The 26,875-nt window shown below is 38.9% G+C and overlaps 1 protein-coding gene across 3 annotated transcripts in view; it reads right to left on the reverse strand.

The window, feature by feature from the left end:
• The window catches only part of Adcy8 (adenylate cyclase 8 (brain)), a 227,867-nt gene that overhangs the window by 179,389 nt on the left and 21,603 nt on the right, over positions 1–26,875 (reverse strand). For all 3 annotated transcript variants that reach the window (XM_005398004.2, XM_005398003.2, XM_005398002.2), the window contains exon 2: positions 966–1,115. In XM_005398004.2, the coding sequence (XP_005398061.1) occupies positions 966–1,115 (150 nt within the window). The remainder of the gene's footprint in view (positions 1–965; positions 1,116–26,875) is intronic.

Genomic DNA, 26,875 nt, shown 5'->3' on the forward strand with positions numbered 1-26,875 from the left:
AGTCTTCAGAAGCTAATTTTCTTTTGGAAAAACACAACAGTTGAGACCAAAGCTATTTTTAGTTCTCTATAATATCTTCCTAAATTAGTGTGTCCAAGATCCCCTACTTTATTTCAGTCTGTTCAGATGGGAACTCATTGAAACCACCATCCCCCTATTCTACTCTGCTTTGTCTACTGTATCCCATACTCTGAGATTGGTCCATGAAATTCATTTTGTACAATATCTGTTCCTAAAAGCCAGGATGAAGTGTTCAGGATTAAACATGTATATGACTTTTCTGTAAATTCACTATATAAACTCTTACGCAGTGAAAAATTTCATCTGCTATCACATGGTTTCTCTTATATGAGATATCCAAAGTATAAATAAAGAGCAAAATAAGAGATAAATAATAGGAAATAGGGAGACAGATCTTTTTCAAAGGGGAAGGAGATCAAGAGATGGAGGAAGGGGAGGGAGAGATTGAAGGAGATGATAAAAGGAATTAAAAAGTGCTATGTATTTGTACCAACTCCATATGAGGAATGTAAACATTACGTACTTCAAACATGTAGCAATAAAGAAAATGATCTGAAAAAATGTAATTTAACATAGAAAAAAGATAGACATTTTAATCTGAAATTACAGTTTATAGTTACAAAGAAGGAGGGTCAAAGATAAGAATGTTGATAATTTTTAGGAACTACGACCATGACCAGAAAAAAGATGCTAGTCAAAGGTGTCAGAAATCACTTTGTTCCTAGTATTATTTCATTTCTATTTTAAGAACAATTGAGGAGTGCAGAATAAGACCAATCTGCTTTGATCTTTAAGTCTAACTGAAATATTTTAGATTCCAGATCCCCATGACCATGAAGCAAACCTTGGGAGGACACCTGCAAGTCAGGATGTGTCTGGGAGAAAGAAAGAGCCTCCGAGAGTGCTTTGGTGATGACCGATCACACAGTCTTTCCAGTTCATACCTGTCTTTGGTTCTCTGTCTCCAGGCGCAACCTGGCTTCCACGCACCTCCTAGTCTCCAGGAAGGCTTGGCGCTGGGCCCTGTCAGACAGGTAACTGATGAAGATTCCAGCTGTGTTCATACACATGAAGAGGACTGCCTGTGCCACCACCTAAAACAGAATCCAAACAGCCTGGTCAGGTGGTTAAGACAAGAACTGCTTGCAGGCAATGAGATAAATAACAATGTGAAAGGTGAATCTTAATGTATTAATCCAGTTTTCTTTTGGTGGCCTATTAGTGAAACTGTGCCCTTTGATCAGATCTTCAGCCAAATGTTATCCCCTTACAGAGGTCTGCTCCTTCCTTCCTTCTTTCTTTCCTCTGTCTCTCTTGCTCTCTCTCTGGAGACTGAACCTAAGGCCACTGCAGTGAGCTACATTCCCAGCCCTTTTATTTCTTATTTATTTTTAAAATTTTGAGACAGGATCTTGTTAAATTGCTGAGGTTTGGCTCAAACTTGAGATCCTTTTGCCTCCATTTTCCAGAATGTTGGGATTACAGGTGTACACCACCATGCTTGGCTATAGAAGGCTCTCTTGAGTATTCTGCCCAAGTAAGGTTTCTTCCTTCCCAAGATGAGGGTGGTGCCTGGACTAGAAACCTTAGGTAAGAAAAGCAGAGGCCTAGGTGGGTTACTGGCTTTTCCTCCCTACCTCATCTTCCTCTTTTGCTAACTGAAGTTTTGGGGGCTTAGTAAACTGCAGATCAGGTAGGAGGAAGAGGAAGGACCGACAAGAAACAGAAAAGTTATTCACTGAGTGGTGCGACTATGTTTTGACTCTGGCCCTCTTGTATCCTGCTGGGTAAAATCCAAGTCTTGCTTCTACTCAAGAAAACATATCACTTTTTTGTACTTTTAATCTCCATTTTCATTATTTTATTACTAGACATCGAAATCTTTGTTAAACTCTTAAATTACACTTCCTACATTCACATTTGCCCCTTCCAAAGTATATTCCTCTGAAGAAAAATAGCCACATTCAAGAAGAGAATTCACATATGGAAGAAAGAGTTGGTATACTGTAAATGTCTTTATTTGCCTGAGAGCAGGTCATAGTCGGTGCAGTGTGGGAGTTAAACTCCAAAGGAAAGCACTGGTGCACAAAGGAAGCAAAGAACAACCATAGCTGTTGGAAAATGAGAAAAGAATTCTGAAAGGAAGATAACCAAAGAGGAAAATCTTGAGATTCTTATGTAAATTCTTCCTTGAACTGCACATGTGCTGGGCAGACAGCAAGCAGTTGATCTGTGGGTTTTAAAAAAAAAAAAACTTGAACTGAGATTTGAACTGCAGTCTCAAGGCAAGGAGTTTCATTTGATGCCAATCAAGTTAGTCACCTGCTGAAACAAAACAAAACAAAACAAAATAAAATAAAACAACAAAAATTACTTCTTCCAGAGGAATGTAAAATTATCCAGAAGTTTACTACATAGTGTTCATGATGTGCTGGATATGTTCCAAATCATGTGACGGAAACATTATAATGTGACTCATTCGCAATAAAAAAGATTATCAATAGACATTTATTCTTATCTGATCCAGATGCTACAATTAGCAGGCAAAAAGTCCTAGTAGCTCTTATAATTTCTCCGTGACATAAAGGTAACTATACAAATAGTGAATGAAAAGATAGGAAATAAGCAAGGAACTACAAACCACATACACGGAGAGAAAATCATAAAACTGATCACAATGTTTGAAGTGAAAAGCTGATATTAATAGGAGAATGTGAACCTTCTATTGCAGATTTATCAATAGGTGATCATTCTGAAGGAAAAAGATTTTACAAATGTTTTAGTGATATGTGTTACAAGAATAAAGAATCTAACATACATAATTGGATTCTCAGAATGAAAAGAAAAAGAATGAGGAAGAATAGTTTGTTTGAAGAAATAATATTTTTACAGGCTTTATAGAGGGACAGTTACAAATTCAAGAACTCAGCCAACTCTACAAGAACTGGGCAAGTCTAAACTTGAACAATACTGTGTTTCTATACATCATAGTCAAAGAGAATTTTGACAAGTCAGAGAAAGATCTTAACATGGAGGGACCTGTACTCCAGTTATGATAATGCTTTTCAGATTTTATATAAAGAAATAACCTATGTGTTATCTATAAGAGGTATTCCTAAAATATACTGCTATAAGAAGTGTGAAAGTCAAAACAAAATAAAATTGCTTTCGTTGTGTAAATGCCAGGTTAAAGAAAAAGCATTGCTAGAGATAAATAGGCTCACTAATAATAATGAAATATTTGTCAGGAAAACAAATGTGAACTTGAACTCACTTAACTATATAAAAACACACAGTAGAGAATATAATGTAAATATAATTAGTTATAAATCTAATACTATAGTGATCTATTTAACAATGTTTAATATTAGTATTCAAGCAGTTAAAAAATCATCAAATGTAGAGAAAATTTAACAGTTTCTGCCGCTAACAACCTTAAAATGGAACTTAGTACCCAAGAACTGGATTGTAAAAATTGTTCTTAAGCACATATTGACACTTATAAAGAGTATCCTATAATAAGATCTGAAGCTAACCCAGTAAATTTCAAAGAACTACTATGTACACATGGTCAATGATTATAATATCATAGTTACAAAGCCTTGTAAAAAGATAGCTAGAAAAACACCATGTATTTAGCAATTACAAAGTTTTCCAAATCACTGACGGATCTAAAGAAATATCAATAAGGGAAAATTTGTATAGCCAAAGAATAAGGGAAATACCATAGAGCAAAACTTATCAGTCCTTCAAAGAAATTTATAGTCATAAATGGTACATTTGAAAAACAAAAGATAAGAATAAATGTGCTAGCCATTCAGGTTAAGGATTTAGCAAAACCAGCAGAATAAAACAAAAACCCAGTAAGTGTAAGGTATGTAACAGGAAAAAATAATAAAGTGGGAACAGAAAATAATAAAATAAAAAAGCAAATAACGATATAGAGGGTCAACAAAGTTTATAGTTTGTTTTCTGAAGACTAATAGAAATATTTCTTACAAACTTTATAAACAGAAAAGGTGCAAGTGATCAAATTAAGATAGAATGAATGAAGATATTGATAGAACCAATAGATAATAAAAATGTACTATAAACTTTGGTGCTAATAGGACATTAATTGAATTGAGATATTTCTGAAAATACATCTTTACCAAAGCTGACTTTTTAAGAAGAAAGGAGGAAAATTAAATAAGTGCAATAATTAAAAATCTTTCTACAAGGGAAGCAACAAGCCCCAGTGGCTCCATCAGAATTCTCTACAAACAATTGTGGAACAAATCACTTAAATGTTTTATCTCTTCCAGAGAATAGAAAAGAGAGACTACAGTCAACTCAACTTACATGGCTAACACTATACCCTTATTAAAACTAATGTAGTTGGTTTTAAAAAGTAAATAAAAGGTACATCTCACTCATTATCATGGAGGGACACTTTTATGTATAATAATAGCAAACTAAATCCATATATATTTATGGTATATAATAATTCAACCTGATTGTATTGAATATTTCCAGGAATTCGAGCGAATTTGACATTATCAAATCAACCAATATAGCTCACCATAATTATGGTCTTAAAAAACATAATCATCTGATTATCTAAGGGAAACAGTATTGATAGAATTTAGTATCTTTCAATTTAAAAATTATGAGAACAGAAATCAACTTTCCTAATTACTATTCAGGACATCTATAGAAACAATACTTAAAACACTTGAAAGAAATGTACTGCTCATTGGTAAAAGGTTAAAAGCATTTTCTTAAAGACTACGACACCATTTATCAGCAAATGTATTTTCTCAGCTCATAAGACAAAAACCACAAAAATAAATGTAGTAAAGTTTGGAATGAAATAATTATACAGTCATTATTTGCAGATGAAATGATTACCCATGTGGAAAATTATGAAGCCTCTGCGGAAAAACTGTTAGAATGAATAGGAGTTTGGTAAAGATAATGAATAAAAATAAAGTGTTAATTGCATTCCCGCACCCCCATGGACCCACAGGAAGAAAATGAACTTTCATTTATATATATGTGTGTATCCCATTTTATTATCAAATCCTGAGATATCTAGAAATTTATCTGTAAAAATACATGCAATTTTTAAATTAAGAAAATAATGAAATTTAATTAAGTCATCCAAGAAGATCTAATAAATGAGGCATTATATATCATGTTATGGATAAGAAATAATAATAGTGAAATCTCAAATCTCAGTAGATATTTTCTACTCAGGTAGAATTCAAGATGGTTTTAGGATTTATACTGAAGGGCAAAGGGACAAAATTACACAAGTTGTTCTGAAAGGAGAAGACACTGGGAATGGATGCAGTGGCAGAGATGCACTCACTATAACACTGTAACAATCAAGGTACCATGATATGCGTATGACATACTGTACAATGTGACCTGTGGATACAAAAAAGACTTCAGAAACATAAGCACACTAACCTTACAAATGAGGACTATAGGTTTAAGGGGAAAAGAGTCTTTTCAACAAAGGGTATTACAAAAATTTGTTATTCACTTAGAAAAGTAAAATAAAAATACATTCATGCCTAATTCCATGAACAGACACATATTTCTGGCAATTCAAAGTCCTAAATGTGACAAGCAAAAATGGAACATTTGTGAGAACTGTAGGACAACATTTTTATTACTTTAATAGGTTATTAAAATAAAATACAGAGAGTAGAAGCAAATAAAAGGCATAGGGTAATTCATTAAGTTACAATTAAGAATTGTTATTCCACCAAAAGACACTATAAATAAAATGGAAAAAAAATCTCTATCCACCAACAAAGATATCAGTCATTTTTCAGAAAAAGTATTTGTGACACTTACAACTAGCAAAGAATTAATTTTCAGTGCATAGTATGAATTTACATAAATATATAAGGAAAAGCTAGTGTTATATAAAATAAGGAGACTGTATATATATATATATATATATATTATGATGAAAAAATACCAATATGAAAATAAGGGCAACATTATTAGTAAAGCGAGAAATTGTAAGTTAATGTTCACAATGGCAGACAATATCACACTTACCAGGTTGGCCATAAAATGAAAAAGTGGCAGCGGAACACTGTCAAATTAGCAAGGGTGCTGGTGGGAACATGAATTGATGCAGACTGTATCGGCTTCACACACAAAATTTTAATTCACACATCCTCCAACTGTACCTTCCCATCCCACACCCCAGAGCATCTGTACACATGTGCCTCGTGGGACACGACTAAGATGTTCAGAGCAGATTTTCTACTTGGGCTTAGAGGAGAAATAGTATAAAAGTCCATCAATATTAGAGTGGATAAACATTTTGTGATGTATCAAAACACATCCTACTCAGCAGTTAAAATAAACTAACTATTAGTACATGCATCAGAATGGGTAAATGTATAAAAAATAATGTTGAGTACAAATGTATGATTCCAATTATGTAAGTTTAAAAACAAGCAAAAAAACTAAACAACATATTTATGGATATGTAGGAGAACATATAATGTCTCTTTTTACTTGAGAAATCATCAATTATCAACATTTAATAACATCATATTCTGGCTAGGTTGCAGGAGAAGTAGTCACTCACACACCTAGCTGGAGGACATATGAATTTGGCAGTATCTATAAAAAATGATGATATTTCTTTTCACTAGCCTAGTATCTCCACCTCTGTTAATATAACCACTCATGTGCAAAAATCAAAGGATACCACTGCATTGCTTACATTATTGGAAGTAATCTAAATAGTTATAAAAAGGATTGGTGCAATTATAAATCTACAATCCAAGAGTATATTATGAGTGGGGAAGTAAAGGACCAACATTTGCTATCACTCAAATGCTCCAACTCAATAAGGTTCTGGATGATTCTAGGAACAGAAACAAGCCTTGTGTATAATGAGTACCTGTTGTACTTTATATGTGTATGTAGCACTTGCTAAAACATACAAGTTTTAAATGGATAGATAGATAAATTTATTACCGAAAAAGAGTACAACACTAGTCAACTCTCTATCATGACAGCAAAGCCTGCTTATTCCTCTTCAAGCTCATTTTGTATCCCACCCCCCGCACTGTGCTTAAACTAATCTTGTTGTCTCTGCTCCTCTATTAGGTCTTCCCCACCTTTGAGCCTTTCAAGTGCTGTTCCCTCTGCCTCAGAACATCCTGTCCCATACTTCTTGGTTTCCTGGTTCCTCTGACTATCCTGTTCTTGACTTTAGGGAAGTATTCACAGAGATGCCCTCTGATTGTTCTATCAAAGTAAGGTTTCCCTACAATCTATTTTTGCACCCTGTACACTTATCACAAGTTGTGATTATGTATTTGTCTGCTTGCTTTCTTGGTTGATGCATATCAGTCATGCTTTATCTTTAGCTCTGCCTATACAGAGATGATGTAACCTCATATCTTGCATAGTAGATGATAAGCGCTCAGCATTGTGCTTATGAATTTCTCAGCACCTAATAAGTGCTAAATACTTGATGAATGAACACATTAATGAATGCTTTCCTATGTCCCACTAATCATCATTTATAAGATGATAGAATGACGATTTTATAGGAGTAATGATAAAACACCAAAGACTGTCCTTAACATCAATAATGACAGATGAATGATAGTCAGAGAAAAGGTGAAACTACACAATGTGAAAAAAGATAGAGCTATTTCTGATAAAATATATGCAAGAAAATATACATATTCATGTATTTGCATGTGTATGTACATTCATATATGTAAATATGTGTATTTTGAAATAAAAGTAAGCTACTCAGGTGAACAAGGTGTTAAGTTACAGAGGAACACTCAGGCAGGTGAGCCTCACACCGTGCCTCTCTCTTCCTAGGAGCATCTGAAGATGCCAAAAGAGGTGACTGAGGGTCTGAGAAGTGGAGCAGAATGTTCCAACCTGAGAGACGGGAGAACAAACCTGAGGCCTATTACCAACAGAGGAGAATAACGTCCAAAGTCAGATCATCCCCCATAAACCCTTGATTCTTGGTCAGGAATTGATCTCATAAATAAAATTACAAGTAAGTTTTTGTGTTTTATTATAAAATCAATATCTGAGGATACCTTAAATATTCAATTATTATTATTATTACTGCTATTTTTAAAAAAATGTGATGAAGTAAGTACGATTTCACTGTGGCAGTTGCAGATCTGTGTTTCCAAGAAGGAATAACTGTATATTGTTATGATTGTCTCAGCTAGATTATATTTTGCAATACCTTCAACCTCCAAGTCTATCTTGATCTTTGCTATCTCCCTCTATCTGTGTCACTTCATACCCAGAGGTGAAGTGAGGATAAGATCATAGTATTGCTTACGTAGCACATAAGTGATATTTGTTGATCAATATTTTTTCTAATCTTATATATATTTGTAGACTATGTATGAGAATCTTTCTTAATCTTTCTTAATTTCTCTCATCTGTTATTTAAAATTTTCATTCACAGTTATTTATGGAGCAGGTTCTATGTGTCAAAGCAGACAAATTCCTGCTCTTATTCTAGACGTGGGAGATGGGCAATAAACAAGTGAACCAAGGAGTGCTTAATACATAGTGGTGGTGGTGGAATGTGTGTATATGTGGCTAATGCTATGAAGAAAATACAGCAGCATAAGATAGAACGTAGTGGAGAAGGATTAGGGTATAAATTCAGATAGGTCCCTTTATGATAGGACATTTGTACAAAGATCTGGAAAAAGTGAAGTCATGAGATAAGCTCTGAAAGTTCATAAAGGAAGAGATCATGAAGGATCTTGGGGCCAGGAGGAAAAAGAATTGCTTTTCTTTCAGTGAGAAGAGAACCTAGGGATTCTGACAACTAGGGAAGGGTGACCTATCATTTACATTTTCAGAGTTGTGTTGGCTGGCAGGATGAGAACAGATTGCAGAGTGGAAGAATGGAGCCTGAGGAATAAGCTAGAGATCTTTTCCAAAGCATCAAGGAGATGATTCTGGAGGTGGCGATAAAGGACTGAACCTTGAATATATTTCACAGGAAGGGATAGTAGTACTCATAGATGAATTTATTTGAGGACTATGAAACAAAGAGGGGAGAAGAAGATTCCCTATGGTTATAACTTACATCTAAAAGGTTTTCCTGGTCTCCTGTGGTTAGTGGAATGAGGCTTTGGGAAGGTAACTGAATCAGGGCTCCCTACACTCATCAATGGATTAATCTGTAGATGGGTTCATAGCAGAATATGCTGTTGAGATGTAGTGCTTAGCTGGTGGAAATTACCCAGTGGGGGCTCGTCTTTTGAAGATATCCCTCTCTGTTTGGCTCTTCCTGCTCTCTTTGCTTCCATGTATTAAGTAGCTTTCTTCCACCTGGCCCTTCCACCATGCCATTACTGCCTCGGAGAAACTGTGGACCCAACTAAACCCCATTAAGTTGTGGCTGTTAGCTATTCTGTCCCAGTGATGGGAAAGCAATTAACATACCCAGCAAGTTAATTCCTCTGATTACACATGAGAATCATCTGGAAAGTTAAAAACTACAAATGGCCATAACCCTATTCAGGCCCACTGAACAGTAGTATCCAGTGAGGTGATTTTTAGATCTTTTCATTTAGAAAGCTCCCAAGTTAATCTTTTAGAATGGATCCCCAATCTGCATAAAGGGCATGTAAGCAACCTGAAGATCATGGATCACACTGAATTTGGATCTCCTTTCTATATTTCCATCAAGTTGTGTCTCTTGTAGCTTTCTTTCTCAGCACAGGGCCTGGCACCTTAGAGTTGCTTGCATACTTGTTGAATCTATCTGACGCGATACCACAGAAGTGAGATCTGATTGCCCACCACTTTGGTTCAGCTTTATAACCACTGGGAAAAAGAAGGTTGTTATTCTGCTGTAAGAAGCCTCCATAAATCCATCTGGAGTAAAAAGATTCCTGTCTACCCTCCCCAGCTGCTGTACCAACCACTGGTATTGGAAAGGTTCTCTGAGAGGCTGGGTACCTCCCATGCTCCTTCCTGGGCTGGAAGCAGCAGGGAGAGCAGTGTTGCTTCATGCCAGAAAACTCAGAGCTAGAAGGACTCACAGGGTCGGCTCCACACTTGATGGAGAATTTATGTGTTGTCATTGCATAAAGAGCCACTGCTACTGAATCCCGAGCAGCTCATGGGAGTAATGGCCTAGGGTAGAGGTGGTGAGAGAGGCAGCCCCTAGCAGGAGGGGCTTGGAGGATCTTTTCCCTTCCATATTTAAAGTGAGTGCTTCCTAATATTCTGGGAATGTGCATTGTATTGTCTCTGCAACACTTTGTACAGGGAGCATTAGCATAGTTTGCAGCTCCAAGTTTTGAAGCTAGAATAGCCTTGCTTCATTGTGAGTAGGTAGAAGACTCTTCTATTTATTTCTGGGTCTCCCTGAATCAGCCATTCAGGTGCTATTGTATGGACACATCAGCTCTGTGAATGTGACTATTGGATATGTCCCTGAAGTTAATTTTAATTTAAAAAATTAGAAAGGAAAGGAAACAAAAGAATGATGTATTGCAATCTGACATTGATTGACTTGCGTTTGAGTATTTTTCAATATTTTCTTTTATTGATTTTGAATACCGACTTATCTTTGGAACAAATGTTTCCTCATAAATTTTGGATGATGCACAAATTGAAACTGGGAGTTAAAAATAGAGAGTATAGTTTGAGTTCATATTAATGCAGAGAATCTTTCTAAGTATTTTGCATAAATGTTCATATTTAATCTTGGTAGAGATTCTGTTTTACAAAAGAAGGAGTCAAATTTCAGACTTGTGAGGTAACTTGTCTTAAGATCAAACAACAGCCGAAAGCAGGAAAGAAGGGAGTTGAGTGCAGGAGGTCTGACTTTGAGGAATCCAAGTGAGAGTTGGCTAGGATTTTAAGGAGATCTTTGATAATCAGAGGAAATGCAGTTCTAGTCAGAAGACAAGGAAATAATTTAGTACAGGAGAACTAAACAATGCTGGAGTGTTTTGCAATGCAAGTTAAATATTTACCACTAGACAATGGGTATATTTGAAAGACATAGGAAGGCTCTAGGTAAGATAGTGGATGAATAGATGAATCTTTTGCTTGACTGTGTGAGGTATAACAATTAAGAGTTAAAAATAAGAAATTGTATTCAAAGGACAGGAAGAGAGAGAGAGCTCTTGGAATCGAGAGAGCAGTGACAGAAAAGCTAAACAGCATGGGGAAACAGAAAAGCATTGCAGAGAAAAGTACAAAATATTTTGCAATGCTAACAGCAGTCCCAGAAAGAAGGGTACTGACTCCACAAGCATAAGATAAGCTCAGAAAGGTATGAAATAGCCAAAGGAGAAAACCATCCAAGGATATTGCAAGCTAAATTCCAGCATGGGAATTTAGTCTGAAAGTGATTCTTACTTCATGGAAAGATTGGCTTAGAGAAAAATTACAGCAGCACTTACTATACCTCAGAGTGGTGGAACCAGGAGCTATCTTGATGAAACACTCAAACCACCACACACAGAGGATGAACAAACTCGGGGGCTGATTAAAAGCATGATTTGTGTTTTCTTCTGAGGCAGTCAGGAACTTGAAAGTTGCTTTTGTCAAAATGAAAAAAAGCAACAACAAAAACAGTGACTCTTCACTTGGGCCTACAGATGCCATTAGGTAACTAAAGGCAGAACAAAGCTTGGCCTTCATTTTTGGGTTGGATCACTGCTTATATCTGGATAGAGTCATATGTATCTGTCTAACATACAAGGTTTATTAGCCCTAAGTTCACATTCACTTTCAAGACTGAGGACATTGAGACAAGAGATTTACAGACATTCAGCTAGAAGTGGGCGGCCAGAAGTTACCAGTCACTGCCCACAAACCTATGGACACCTTGGGTTCCAGCAGAATCTCCACACAACTGAGACTGCCCCAAGAAGAAGCAATCATCTCTTAGCAACTGGATTAAGCAAAGAATATTTACATCCAGTATTTACTATCAGGGAAGATAAGTGGAGGGAGGGGTGGTTAGGGATCCAACACTGGAATCAGAGTGGGCCTTAAATCCCATTGCTACCATTTACCTATGGGATGATCGTGGTAAGTCACTGGTGTCATTAAAACAGCACATATTAACTAGTTTGCTGTACTAAATACAGAGTTTAGCAGTTTAGCCCAGTGATTAAGAACTCGGGCTTCAAATAATACCATTTGTGAACTTGGCCCAGTTATTTAACTTTTCTGACATTTATGTTTTCTCGCCTGTGCAATGCCAGCACCGTCCTCAAAATATTGGTGGATAATAGAAGAAAGCAATTAGTGAAAGACTTCTAACCCTATTCCTACCCCTAACCCTCTTTATAATTACTGTATATTGCCTATTGTTACAGTTATAGTCATTAGTTTGTTTTTAGATTTTATCTTTGATTGATATATGATAATAGTAAGTATTTTGGTGGTACAATATGTTGTGTACTAATGAAATCAGGACTATATATTTATATCAAAGATTTATATTTACTTGTAATAAGAATGCTTATTTATTTATTTATTTATTGAGGCAAGGTCTAGCTGGGTAATTCAGTCCTTGAGTTCACTATGTAGCCCAGACTAGAGCTCAGCAGTGATCCTCCTGCCTCAGCCTCTTAGTGCTGGGATTACAGATGTGCACTACCACACCCTGCAGGAATATATATTTTAAAGCCTCCTTTCTAGGTACTTTGAATTATATAGTACATTACTGTTAATTAGAGATACCTAACTATGCAGTAGAACACTAAAACTTGTTTCTTCTGTCTAACTTTAACATTGCACTATTGACCAATCTCTTCCTTTATTTTCTTTCCTTTATTCTTGTAGGCCTCTGGTAAGCACTTTTCTGCTCTGGACTTTTATGCAGTTAATTTTTTCAAATTCCACATATGAATTAGATTATATGGCATTTGGCATTAAGTGTCTATCTTATTTCGCTGAACATAATATCATCCAGCTTCATTTGTATTTTTGCAAATGACAGGATTTTATCATTTTATGGTTGAGTACTAGTCCATGGTGTGTATGGACCAAATATTCTTTACCCATGAGTTCACTGATGGACACTTAGGTTGACTCCATATCTTGGTTATTGTGAATAACACTGCAATAAACATGTGAATGCAGGTGTGCCTTCAAAATATTGATTTAATCTGGATGTATAAGCAGTTGTGGGATTTCTTGATAATCTATTATTAGATTTTAATTTTTTGAGAAGCTCCTTACTCTTTTCCATCATGGCTGAACTAAGTTTTATTCCTGCCAACACTGTCAAGGTTCCCTTTTCTCCACATCCACCAATATGTGTCATCTTTTCTGTTTTTGGTAATTGCCATTTTAGTCTGACTAAGGGGAAGTTTCATTATTATTTTGATGTGCATTTCCCTGGTGAGATACTACTGGTCATTGTCATTGCTTTGCTGTCTCTCTGTCATTGTAGTGACTCTCTGAAGGGCTCCAGCGTGTAAGTGACATGGTCAGGCTTCTGAGGACACTTGAGATGCAGCATGAGGAATAGTCCTAGCCCAGATTAAACAGGCTGTTTAGGACTCATAATAAAAGGACAAAGGAGTGAATAAGAGGACCCTCAGGAATCTGCATGGAGCGCAGGGGCATGACAAGTGATGACAAGACAGCCTTTGCCAGGGTTGTGGGCTCTCCCTTCAGCTGTCAGCTCTGGGGCTGTACTTCCTCCCTGCCCTTTATAAATAGTACATACAGAGTTGAAAAGGGAATTACAAATGGCACATAATAAAGTCTGAAAAATAACAGAAGAACAAGGCAGCAAATTTAAATGAAAAACAGAAAAAAATAGAAAAACATGAGGCATGCTGAGTTTAACCAACATACCATAAAAAGTTAGAGGGAACAATGAAAAACATACAGGGTCAGAGCATGCCATTCTGAGAAGTGCCAAAAAAGATGGGGATGCTTAGTTTTTTTTTTCAAAAGATAACAGAAGGACTTTTAAAATATGGAATGCTCTTTACTTGTATTTTGGATTTCTCATATAAGAGAAGCCACACTATTTAAACCTGTGCTTCTGCTGTATTTCTCTAAGTATTATGGTCCCAGGTGTATCCACATTCTTACAAATGCCTCAAGTTTATCCTTCTTATGGCTGAGTAGTACTCGACTGTATATAAATACCACATTATATTTATCTGTTCATCTGTCTGTGGACCTATAGGCTGTTTCTAAGACATAGCTCTTATAAATTATGCTGCTGTAAAGAGGGGTATACGTGTGTGTTAGATACTTCTGTGTCATTTCTGAGGCAAAATATACAACACCTGAAATTAAAGGGGAAACAGTTATTTAGCTCACAGTTTGTAGAGGTTTCATCCATAATGGGGTGACTCCAAGGCAGGGTGATATGACATACAGGCATCACAGAGGTGAAACAGTGCATGGCATGCAGTAGGTAACAAAGCTTCAAGCAAAGGATGACCACAGCTCTTTCTATTCCTTATATCTTATCCAGACTACTTAGGGCAGGTAGCACTCACATCCTTAATCCTAGGGCCCTTGCTGCTAGCATTGCACCATGAATAAATTCCAGTGTCACACATTCTAGATCCAACCACCTCTGAAAAAGCTCCAGCTATGACCACATGACACTTTGGGGAGACATGTAAACATAAACCATAACATTCCACCCCTAGCCTCCCAAAGACTCTGGCATATCACTTTATGCAAAGGGCATTTATTTCATCTCTAACAGATGCCAAAGTCCTAACAGTTTCAGTGTTGCTAAAAGTGCAAGTCCGAGGCCTCCTCTGAGATATAAGGTAAACTCTTAGCTGTAAGCCCCTGTACAAATGAAAAGAAAGTTAAATGCTTCCAACATTCAATGGCAGAAGAGCTACATTTCCATTCCTAAAGTTATAAACACAGTGATACAAAGGAATGGGACCGAAGCAAGTCCCAGATCCAGGAGGACAAACATTCAACCCCACACCTCTACTTCCAACATCCCTAGAAATCTGTGTCAAGTTGTAAACTCCAAAGGGCTTAGGTGGCTTTGCCTAGGCATGCCAGTGGTTGTAGCTCCAGTGGCTTCTATCTTGGGCCAGCTCTGCTCACTTCTTGCAGTTTCCCTCAGATGATCAATGTTCCTGGATTCTCTGAAATTCTGGGGTTTCCACTGCACCTTTGGCTTCACATTTACAGCTTCACACACTGCCTCTCAGGAGCACAATGCTTGACCTCCAAGGTTTTCTACTGAAGATTGAGTAGAAGCTTTCCTAACCCCACAACCCTTGCATTCCTCATGCACCTAAAAATCAGCACTATGTGGATGATGCCAAGGTCTGATGCCAGTTGGAGCAAAGGCCAGGCTTCCTTCTCTCCTGGCTGTACGTATCGAGTGCCTGTGAACAAATTTCAAGGAACAGCTTCCTCAGGCTGCTACTATTCTGGAACATGGTGCTCTAAGGGTCTCTTCTCAAAGCAAACACTTTCACCTTTGCAATTCCGAGGCTACAGAGGCTGGAGATCTGCTGGTTCTTGTAATTTCTTCAGGCCATATTTTCTGTTGTCTTTTTCTGAAACACTTGGATTTTTCTTGCTAGTCTTTTTAGCAACCAATTTTTTCCTCTATTGCATCTTTGCAGACCTCCACTTTACTGGAGCTTCCTTTCTGGCCAAACACAAAATATTTTAAATCATTCTGCTAGGCTCTTTGCTCTTGATTCTCAAAACAAATCTGGCTAAAAACCCCAACAGTAGTCCTGCCACTGCCTTAACATTAGACTGCTTTGAAATTTCTTCTGCCAGATTAATTAGTCCACCACCCTCAGGCAAAGTCTCTGGACAGGAGCAAAATGCAGACAAACTTTCTGTCAATGTACAACACACATTGTCTGGAGTCCAACAGACAAAAAGGTGGACAAAGCAGCAGTCAAAATCATCCCATGTGTGTCTTCCCTCCTGGGAGGACTGCTGCTTAGAGAATTCTGCTGGCCTTTTCACGAGGAACTGGAGAACTGTTTACACACTCTGATGGTGTTCCTGATACTGTGCATTGACCTTTGCATGTGGTATTTTAATGGGTAGTCTGGTAGCAATCATTCTTGGTTTTATTAGATCCATTTCACAGAAAAGGCAGACTCAGAGGCAAACTAATCACTTATGGTCACAGAGCGAGTAAGTGGTAACTGGGTAACCAACAGCTCCTGTTTGACTGGACCACAGAACTTTGTTTCAAAGCCTGTAGAGGAGGAGTTTTCATCCTTGCTACATCCAAGGTCCCACAAACTACAGCAAATCAAATCAGCCCTATTGTTTCCTTCTGGAGAGTTAGGATGGCAAGAAAGGATTTCACATTTTTCAAGAATTGAGGATGATCAAACAATTAAGCATTAACTGTTCCTGAGCAACTACTTTACAGATTACATGCAATACAACAACCATTGTTATTTTCCTATTACCTTGTTTTGAAATTCTGTATCATTTCTGTTGCTTTTTATTCTTTTTAAAGTTAAAAAAAAGAATTGAGGATGAAGTAAGCAGAATGGGGGGAAGAGGTGGCAGAGGACAAGGGTACATGAGGGAGGAGGGGTTAACTGTGTTAGAGAAAGTCTAAAATAATTGCTCCTTTTTATTAGTACATGTTTTCAGTAAATAATTTTTACATACTTTGTGTAGAGTAGGTGCCTATACATAACACCTCTTAATTCCTTTTTTCATTTCTTGTCCCTCCTACTCCGTCCCTACACCTGTTGATCCACTTTCCACTTGAGAAAAATCTATCTTCCAACTTCCTGTTACCTATCTTTTAGTTTGCTCTTTATATTTCAAATTTCTTGTATGAGAAAAACCATGCAATATTTAAGCCTGTGTGTCTGATTTATTTCAGTTAATGTTATGATCTCAAGGTACATTCATTTTCCTACAAATGACTCAAGTTTATCTTTTTTCTGTCAGAGTAGAAATCCATTGTGTATAAACACCACGTTTTCTTTACCCATTCTTGGGTCTAACGTCTCCCATCGTTCTGGAATAACTGCACAGGAAGAAGATGGACCTTTTACAATTGGTTTTTTGATCCTTCCTATTGTTTCTTGCCTTGAGGGACCTATATGTGTGTGTGTGAGCATTGTGTGTGTATGTGTGTGTGTATGTTCTGTGTGTGTATGTGTATGTGTGTGTGATGTGTGCAGTTGCGTGATGGGAATTTAGTGAAAGGCAATACAATGTTGTGACACCAACTTACCAATCTTCCAGGGGTTGAAAACTTGTAAAAAACTGGGAATTCACTAGAGCACAATGTCTTTCTTTTTTCATGAAGTAGGAAGAAAGGTAGAGATTGGAGTATCTCGGAAGCCAAATGAAGAGAGTATAAGCAAGGAGAAAGTTGCTGACTGTGTCTGGTAGTGTGGAGAGTCCAGCCTAGTTGGTGGCTAAGGACTCACCACTGGCTTCAGCTGTAACAACTATTGTTTTATCTGAGTGGCTGGACTTAAAGGTCTATTTGAAATGGATTTCCAAAAAAAACAGAAGAGGTTGGAGGCACAGAGCCTGGATTTTTTGAAGCAGTATTATTATTTATCACGAATTACTAACAAGAGCTCAATAGCTGGAATGCAATACAAGATTAAAGATTTGTTTTTTAAGTTTTATCATCCAACTCTGTAAGTTGGTAAAATCACAGTATGTTGTAACAGCTATAACTATTGGGAAGCTCTGGTAGTAAGGAAAGCTTGCTGACTGAAGGACTAGGAAAGATTTGAGGGAATGAAGTCTCTGAGCAGCTGAGGGAGGATGGGTCTAATCTAGTCTCCTGCACTTTGTGGGGGTTAAATTTAGACAACAAAGTGAAGACAAGATAGTCACACATAAGGCAGGGCATTTGGAGCAAGTCTGAACTTCATAGCACAGTAGACAGGTTGGCAGGACCTGCTCCTGACCACTTCATCAGCTTCATCTTTTACCATTCTGCTTCTCTGAGCCTCATGTGTGCTCCTCACCCCAATCAACCTCTTTTGCCAAAGCCACACAGTTTTCCCTGGCATGCTCTCTCTGACAGTTCCCCCATCTTGTCTGCCAGTCATCTACTCAACTCATGGAGGGTGAGACTCAAGCTGGTCCACCATTCATTTCCTTTCTGATGTCTAGAACTGTACCCCACGTGGATGCCCATGCATGTTGATGAGCAGCCATGACACTGCGAACCCTGCACAACCAGGGCTTCCTAGAGTGCTACATTTTCTGTGCTTCTTTTTCCTCCAGGAAGCCAGAATGTATTTACTAAGTGCCCCTACAGGACAGGGTGAAGGCTAGATGTATTAAAAACTTGCAGTCTACTAACCCTAGGGGCTTCAGGATACATTTGTTAAATGAAATAGAGAATGAGCTTGGTCTCAGGAAACTGAAAGAATGGGAACCTTAAGGCTTCTCTCAGGAGAGGCCTCAGCTAAGCAGATTCTCATGGACTCTCGCAGGGAAGAAAGAAAGTTCTTGATTGTTCATATTGCTGGGCCAGGATGGTTCCATAGTTCAGTATTTTAGAGTTTGGGAGTCACAGTCTAATTCTAACTGTACAGAGGGCCACTGAATCTATTTTTGTTCTTAATGGATTAACCGATTGCTTATTAGCCATTTGCCAGGCACTATCCCTTGCCCTGGTAACACAGAACAAGTCTCTATCCTACTGGAGTTTGTATACTTATTCATATGCAAAAATAAAGAGGAACCCCTGTGACATAGAGTTATTGACAGGATAAAATGAAGCAATGCAGGTAAGGTTCTGCCAATGTGATTAGAGCCTGGCAGTCAGTAAAGGACAATTCTTCATGGGTAGTTACAGAGGTTAAATGAGCCCATCGTTGTATACAAAATATGTAGCATTTGCCTGCTGCTTGTGGCCAGCTACACTGATGTCCTCACACAGGCCCTGGGAAGAGACTGGGATAGGCGCTGAGGGTTTGTCCCCTGTCGCCCTTTTCTCATTCCTTTCCAGACTCTCATTTCTTCCCTATGTGCTCTCTGGTTTCTGGTTACATGGAGTAACTTGGAGGTAGCTGGACCAACTTTGCCTGTTTTTCTCCTTTTGCTTCTAAAAAGTTGCCTTTCTGCACCCCATTGTGTGACTGCAAAGGCTGGTATTGCTGGACTGCATCTGTCATGTTTCTTTGACCTCAGCTCCCATTAGGGTTCCAAGTGGGGGATAAGAAAGTGAAGAGAGATGGGGTGAGGAGGGAGAGAGTGGAGGAAGAGGGCAAAAAGGAAGGAGGGAAGAGGAAGAAGGGAGGTGAAGGGTGGGAGAAGAAGAGGAAGGAGCAGAAGAGCAGGGCAACCATTTGTCCTGCAGCAGTTTGAGCAATGTCTGTGTTGCTTTACCACACCACTGTTCTAGCTGGGTTCTGATATCTTTGGTCCCTTACCCCTTTATCTCCCTGGAAGCAGAAATATCTTTCTGGTAGCTAGTTCACAGTGCCTTATCCAAGCTTGTGGTGCCTTTGCCCTTGTCTCAAACCTGTGCAGAAGCCCACTTCTGTTTCCTGCTGGGATCCAGAGTGACACATGACCCAAGCCTTGTCACATCCCCAGGCCTCTGAATGTTTGGTTCCCTTTCCCTAGTCTGCTTGCCTCCACCTCCAACACACACACACACACACACACACACACACACACACACACACACACCCCTACTCCCATGGCATTCTTCCAGATGTAGCAGAAGTATCTTTGAGACTCTTTCCAGGGAGCCCCCTGTCTCTCAGTCAAAGCTCTCACATTCCCTGCAAGCAAATGCTTATCACACTGCCTTGCAGTTCCTGCCAGTTCTGGGTCTCATCTGTGTGGTCCTCAGGGCAGCGGTTGATGTCAGCCACTGCTGCATCCCTGTCCTTGACACACAGTAGTGATTCAGTAAATGTTTCTTGACAGGACACTCCTGCAGTTCTCTATAGGAGCAGCTGGGAGATTTGGCAAAAAGAGGCATGAGTGACCTCCGTGTGCTTGTGGCTCTAAGAAAGAGTATTTCTTAAGGATAACCAGAGAGTGACCTTTTCCAGAGAGTGATTTCCGGGTTAGCGGGCCTTTTTCTAGTTTATTTACTCTGACCACCCTCAGCACTTTCCACATAACTTAGATCTGGTGCCTTGAAAAGTCTATGTATATGTGGCAGGATTACAGAACCTAGTTTTTTTATATGCATATGGAGGATGAAATCTTGGGAAGGTTACATTTTGACATTTCACAATTCCTGATGCTCCAGAGGATGAATCATTTCCTGGGTCATCAAGAATTGCTGCCAACACTGAAAACAGGGAGGCAGTTCAGGAAACAGAAAAAACAGTGGCAATTAACTTTCTTACCTGTCCTGCTTAGCTGCCCATGAAAACTTTCACAGCTGATAGCTTCCAAAAGATTCTAATAGTGTCCTCATAAACACATGATTGAGTGCCAAGGCCATGCAAAAGCCTTTACATGGGTGTGTTTTGCTTAAATGCAACATTTTATTTTTTGTATAATACTGCTCATTTAAAACATTTCATGATTCTGATTTACAATGAGTAGATATATGAAATTCTTTACTTATGAGACCAAAGAAGAGAAGAAAAAAGTATCATGTCCATTAAAGACAAATCCAAAATGAGAATCCATACCTAAGAAATGGGAGACACTGGACAGTGGAGGTATAAATTGTAAAAAAGAAATATGAAGTATTTCATGCAGAAATATTATCTTTCTTGACTTAATTGATCAACATCTTTAATATAAAAGGAACATGTATTATATTAGTATACTAGCTATTAGACATATTCTTGACTCAGGGAGGAAGTCATAGGCCTCTATCAACTTCGTTAGGACCATATTCTTGGCTTTTATCATACAAAGCCCACAAATACTACACCTTCCAGTCCCTGCCTCACAACACTGTTTCTTTTCTTCCCCTTCCCCGCCGCCCCCTAGTGCTTGGAGTGGAACTCAGGACCTTTTCACTGAGTTACATTCCCAGACCTTTTGTTTTATTCTTTATTTTGAGATGGAGTCTCACTAGGCTAGGCTTGAACTCACAGTCCTCTTGCCTTAGCTTCCTAGAGTTCGGGAATTACAGGTGTGCACTCCCATGCCCAGCTTCCTCAACACTATTTCTAAGGTGAAGGCAGATTCTACCCTTAGGGGAGTGGTTCTTAAATGGGGGCTGTTTTATCTACCAGGGGACATTGACAGCATCTGGAGATATTTTTGTTTGTCACACCTTCACTGTGTGTGTGTGTGTGTGTGTGTGTGTGTGTGTGTGTGTGTGTGTGTGCATACAGAGGCAAGCACACACTATCGGACATGCTACACAGGACTTGGCTATCCTCTTTCCTCCAATAATTATCTGGCTCCAAACATCAGGGCTTGAGAGACTGAGAAACCCTGTTTTAGAGTTTAACAGTTGGCAGTGCATGGTAAATGCTTGGTGCATGATCATCAGATAAACAGTAGGCAGAAAGCTTAGCTTTTAAATTTGCTTTGTTTGTACAATATAGCAGTTCTCTTTCAATCATTCCCGCATTTCTAGCCCCATGGCATGAGTTTATTTTCTCTGTGTAAATGTGACTTTAAAGTTATCTACTGGGGCTGGGGATGTAGCTCAGTGGTGCAGTGCCTGCCTGACAAGTGCGAGGCCCTGACTTTGATTCCTGGTACCAAAAAAGAAAATAGTAAAAAGTAAGTAAATAAATAAAGTTAGCTACTGAATTGTAGACTGGGAGCATGAATGTCAACAGGATAGATGATACACTTGCCCTCAAGTAGTTCAAGTTGCCTGGTGAGTACAGATAAATTAGACACATTACCTTGAAGTAGGATGAGTGTTAGGGCAGAAACGCATGGAGGCCGTTAGCGCTAATGCATGAGCAGCTAATCTCACTGAGCATCTGCTGTGCTTTAGGCACTGCTCCAAACGCTGTACTTATATATGCTCATTTTATCCACAGGATAATCCAAAGACATGCATACTACTATCATCCTTAGGGAGGCCATACACCTTGTTCATTCAGAATTACTTCTTACAATCAGTCATTTATAATAATCCCATTAGGGTTTGAATCATGCAGCTCACTTTTCCAAAGATCCATTGTCACCCTTACCCTCACTTTAGAGGCTAAAAAATTAAGACAAAGACTAGTGGAGAACCCCACCATAGGTCATCCCTTTGTAAGTCAGGCTTCAGAGCCCACTTTTTGATGGATTAACTACACTGGGCTATAAAGAGTACGCATGCTATGGCTTGGCTAAAAAAATGTCCCCCAAAGGACTGGTGCATTCAGGGCCTTTCGGAAGGTGATTGGATTGTGAGGGCACTAATCTCATTAAATGGATGAATCCATTGGTGAGCTCATAGCTGGACGTGCTCTTAGGCAGTTGGGTAAAGAGGTCACTGTCAGCAGGGCATGGCTTTGAAGAGTGTATGTTGCTCCTGGCCTCTTTCTTGCTGTTTTCTTAACCCTCTTTTTTCTTCCTGGCTGCCATAAGGTAAGCAGTGTTCCCATATCATGCACTTCATGTTGTTTCTGTCTTAGAACCAGGTGGTCATGGATTACAATCCTTGAAACTGTGAGCCGGAATAAATCTTTCCTCTTTAAGTCCCGTGGGTAAGCTATTTTGTCCCAGCACTGGGAAAGGAAACCAATGCAGTGCATTATATTAGAGTCTACAGAAGAATAGGAGACCCAGAAAGTTATCCTGGAGGAGATGGCATTTAAGCTGAAGGTAGGAGGAAACCAAGCAGAGACTGAGGAAAAGAGTTTTGAAAGAGCACTGCATAGAATGGCAAGAAAAATCAGGGAACATTTGAGGAGAGAGAAGGTGCCCAGCATTGCTGAATATGTTGGAAACTGTATTTGCAGGGTGGCTATGGAAGTGAGAGCACAGAGAGGACTGGAAGAGTGAGGCACTTATGATGCCTAAGTGCTTCAAATAGCAGCATTGTTATCGCATTAAATGTCCATCTCAGTCCTGCAAAGTATGACTTCACCATTTCCTGTGGATAGGAAAACAGAGCCTTAGAAGTCTCCCCCTAACTTTCCCTAGAATTATGCACTTCACAGTGGAGCTCACAGTGTGTCTGATTCCCAAATGGTTTTATATCACTGTATCCACCCTTCAGAATATTTTGACCTCATTACTTTAGGGCTGATAAACATGTCCTTGACTTTCCAGCTAGAGATGTCATCACCAAAGAACTCTTACTGGCAGAAATGTGAGCAAATTCAGCTTTAAGGGGAGATTCTGCTTCTATGGGATTCAGCACATATGTCAACTTGATTGTTACTTTTCAAGGAAAACCAAGAGCCAGGTCCTGAGATGTTCTGTCATATTCAGTTGGGTGATGGAAGGAAGTTTCTTTATTTGAACTTGAGTTCTACCAGGCAACAAATTAGAATACAGTGCAATTTTCATATATGTGTATTTAGTCAATTATACTTCAGAGTTTCAGATCTTGAAGGAGAAAGAGATGTAGAGATGGGAAGAAGGAAACAAGAGAAGAGAGAGAAGAAATGAAAGGAGGGGATGGGAGGAGTTGAGCAGTCTAAATAGTTTGAGTAGTGCTGTCTGCTATGAATGATTGACATGGTACTAGACTATAAGGCTGTCTGATTTATTTCAGCCCCATGGACTCTAGAAGTGACTTCGCTGTACTGGCTCAGTGTGCCACAAAGTGGAACATCAGGTCATTTTCATATATTTTGGTCCTTAAACATAAGCCAACTGCTTTATTTGGTGATCAGTCATACAGGCAAAACTTGGTTATGTTGGATTTGTTAAGATATGATGCATCCATTTACCAATTCTGTGCACATCTTAGTTATTATTTAAAGCATGGATTTTGATTCAGCTGTTAACTTTAAATCCTAACCCCAGTGAAGTAATGATTTTTGGATGTGTCAGTTTCACCCAACTAGCAAAACAGAATGTGTGTCAATGTCCTGTTAGGACATGCCCAACAGAAAATGCGGTAGTGAAAGAGGTGGAGGTTGGAAAAGCCACAGTTTTTTATAACTGTAATCTCTGATAGATGTACACAGTCCCTGACAGTGCAGTGAGCAAGAGGAAGAGCATAATAAATGTTTGTGGAATGAAATAATGTCAATGACCCCTAAGTCGCTGGCTGTCAGAAAAGAATCTAGTGCCTTTTCTGTAAAAGCTCCACATGTAGACACAGAGATGTTTTCACCAGTGCTTCAGAAATGAATTCTATAAATATTCAGAATCAGGAAAATCAGATAAGTTTTTATGACCAAAATGGACCCTGATTCAATTCTCTTTCCATTCTGTCCAGAGCTTGTCAGTCATTGCCTCTAAGTGCTTTACATATGGAGCTAGAAGGGGAGAAGGGGCTGAGGGGACTGAGATGCAAGTGAATCATTTCCCTGCATGATGGGCGGGATCGGGTCATGGGCTGGTGAACCTGCCAATCTCATTGCATTATTTTCCTGACCCACACAGCATAGGACATCTTGAATCTGCCCTAAGTGACTTGAAGATCACTTTGTCTAACTTTAATGATCTAAAAGGGAAAGGTATATGGGAGAATTTGGTACCTTCAGTACTGTTGCATCAGACTGTGGAACTTCCTTTACAGCAGAAGAGGTGCAAGGACGGGATAAGACTGCTGATCCACTGGGTACGTCACTTAATCCACCCCCAGAAGCTGATGCCCTGATACAGTGCAGGAATTCTGTGGTGAAGGCACAGCAAAAGGGCCATCTTGTAGCCAGCATTCTGTGAGTGAAGGAGCTTGTTCCTGGACAAAATAGGCACCTTAAACCAAATGCCTCTCCATGGTGCTGAATCCCCAATGGGTAGAATATATGAACCTAAGAAACAAGGGGTGGAAGCAGGAGTAATCTCACTTCTACCACTTCCACCAGCCTCAGGGGGATCTTAAAGCCCTGGGTTTCCCAGTTGCCAAAATTGAATGCTCGTACCAGTTGATGCAGCAAAGCACCTATTGAACTATAACCTATGACATTCCCTTGAGCATTTTTGGATCATGATGCCAAGGGACTAAGAGATAATGAGTCTCCCTGGTAAGGGGCATGATGTTGGCTTGAGAAAAACATAGAGACCAAAATGCTTGGTACCTGAGGGCTTTAGAGGTTGAGTCACACCAGGTAAATCACCAAGAACAGTGGAAATGCTTGCAGAGGGTAACAGGACTTTAGAATAAAAAGTAGAGAATGGAGAGAATGTCCATCCAGTTTGAACCCCGAAAAACAGCTGCAGCAGTAGAGATGTAATTGGTCTCACTACTTTTCCTCTTGTTAGCTGCCCCGGAGAAGAGAGGAACTCAAGAATCACAGAAAAATGGTTCTCTGGATTTATGTGAAGTGGATCCCAGTGGCACAGGGGTGGGCTATGCTGGGTGCTGTGATAAGCCACTAATTTTCCCTTCAGTAAGGAAGGAGTGGTTATCCCGGGATTACTTCTGGCAGACAGTCCTCAGGTGTAACCATCCTTTGAGGATCACTTCAGCTGAAGAGGACCTTTTCATCCAAAGTCCTGCATCAGGACTATAAACATGAAAGGTTAGAAGATTCAAAACTCCAACTCAAAATATCCCAGAATGATCATTTCAGCTTCAAAACTGACCATAGGATTGAAGACTTTGCTAAAATTTTATCATAACCCATTGTTTCCTTTGTCTACTTCTACTTTCTCCTGTTCTCCTCCATGAGTACTGATCTCCACAGCAACCCAAATAAACTTCCAACACATGAATCTCCTCCTCTAATTCTGCTTCTTAAAGAGTATCTAAAGTGTAATAACTAGCAAGTGCTTACACTTATTACCATAAGTGGCCTCCAATATTTACAAATGAATGAGTTTGTTGAATGAATTATTTAATCCATGAACTTGTTTGAGTGCACCAGATCATTAGATGGATGATGATAATAATGATGGACTCATAGCTAGTTTTCTCTTTTCTTCATTCACTTCACACATATTTATCAATTCCCATATAGAACATAAGCATTTAGATTCAGTGGCTAATAAGACAAATGACCAAATAAGAGGCCTTCTGGGAGCTTTAATTTAGGTCAACTACAGTAGTCAGGAGAAATCTCTCTGGGGATGACATGTTTAGATGAAACTGAAGAGGAATAAAAGAGCCAAGCAATAATTTTTCTAGACAGAGGAAAAGCAGGAAGGTGATTCAGTAATGATGTGGGAACAGGTCCTTTATGGTAACTTTCATTTCTGCCTGAAGCTCATGGATTGAGCTACTTTAAGACCATGGAGAAAGCCACCATACATTTCCACAGAAAGGGACTTTTCCACCAATATGTCCCTGTCCCAAGACCCCCAACCCTCATGATTTGCACAAATAGAATTTCTTTGTCCTTGCCAACCTCTCCCACTGCCTCCTCCTCCTCTCCCTGCAGAGCAGATGGCAGTGTCATGGAGGTGGTGGCAGCAGATCCCAAGGAAGCTTTTGGTACCAGTGTGAAGGATGTGTCGTGTAATGTGATGGTTACTATGACAATTTTTATTGAATAATTGGGTTTGAAAAACATTTTGATTCATCATTAGATACTGAGCTAAAAATAGCATCTTACCAGGGGCTTGTTTTCCCTTAAAATGTATCTGCTTTTCAGAGTTGGCAAATTACAGTAAGCACCCAAGATTGGAACATTTCACAAATTACCTAAGTTGTGACCTTGCAATGAAGCCCATGTTACATTCTGTTTTACTTTACAAAAAAGTGTACTTATTGTTGCAAAGAAATATGTTGGCCTAAGAGAGATGAAACTTAGTTTACTAGGTCCAAATTGAGTAAATCAGTTCATAAAGAAGGCAGTTTCACATAGAACCCCTCTAAAAGGTATCTCAAATATATTAT

The sequence above is a fragment of the Chinchilla lanigera genome, unplaced genomic scaffold (assembly GCF_000276665.1).
Source record: "Chinchilla lanigera isolate Chin_1 unplaced genomic scaffold, ChiLan1.0 scaffold00060, whole genome shotgun sequence".
In the NCBI taxonomy this organism is placed as follows: Eukaryota; Metazoa; Chordata; class Mammalia; order Rodentia; family Chinchillidae; genus Chinchilla; species Chinchilla lanigera.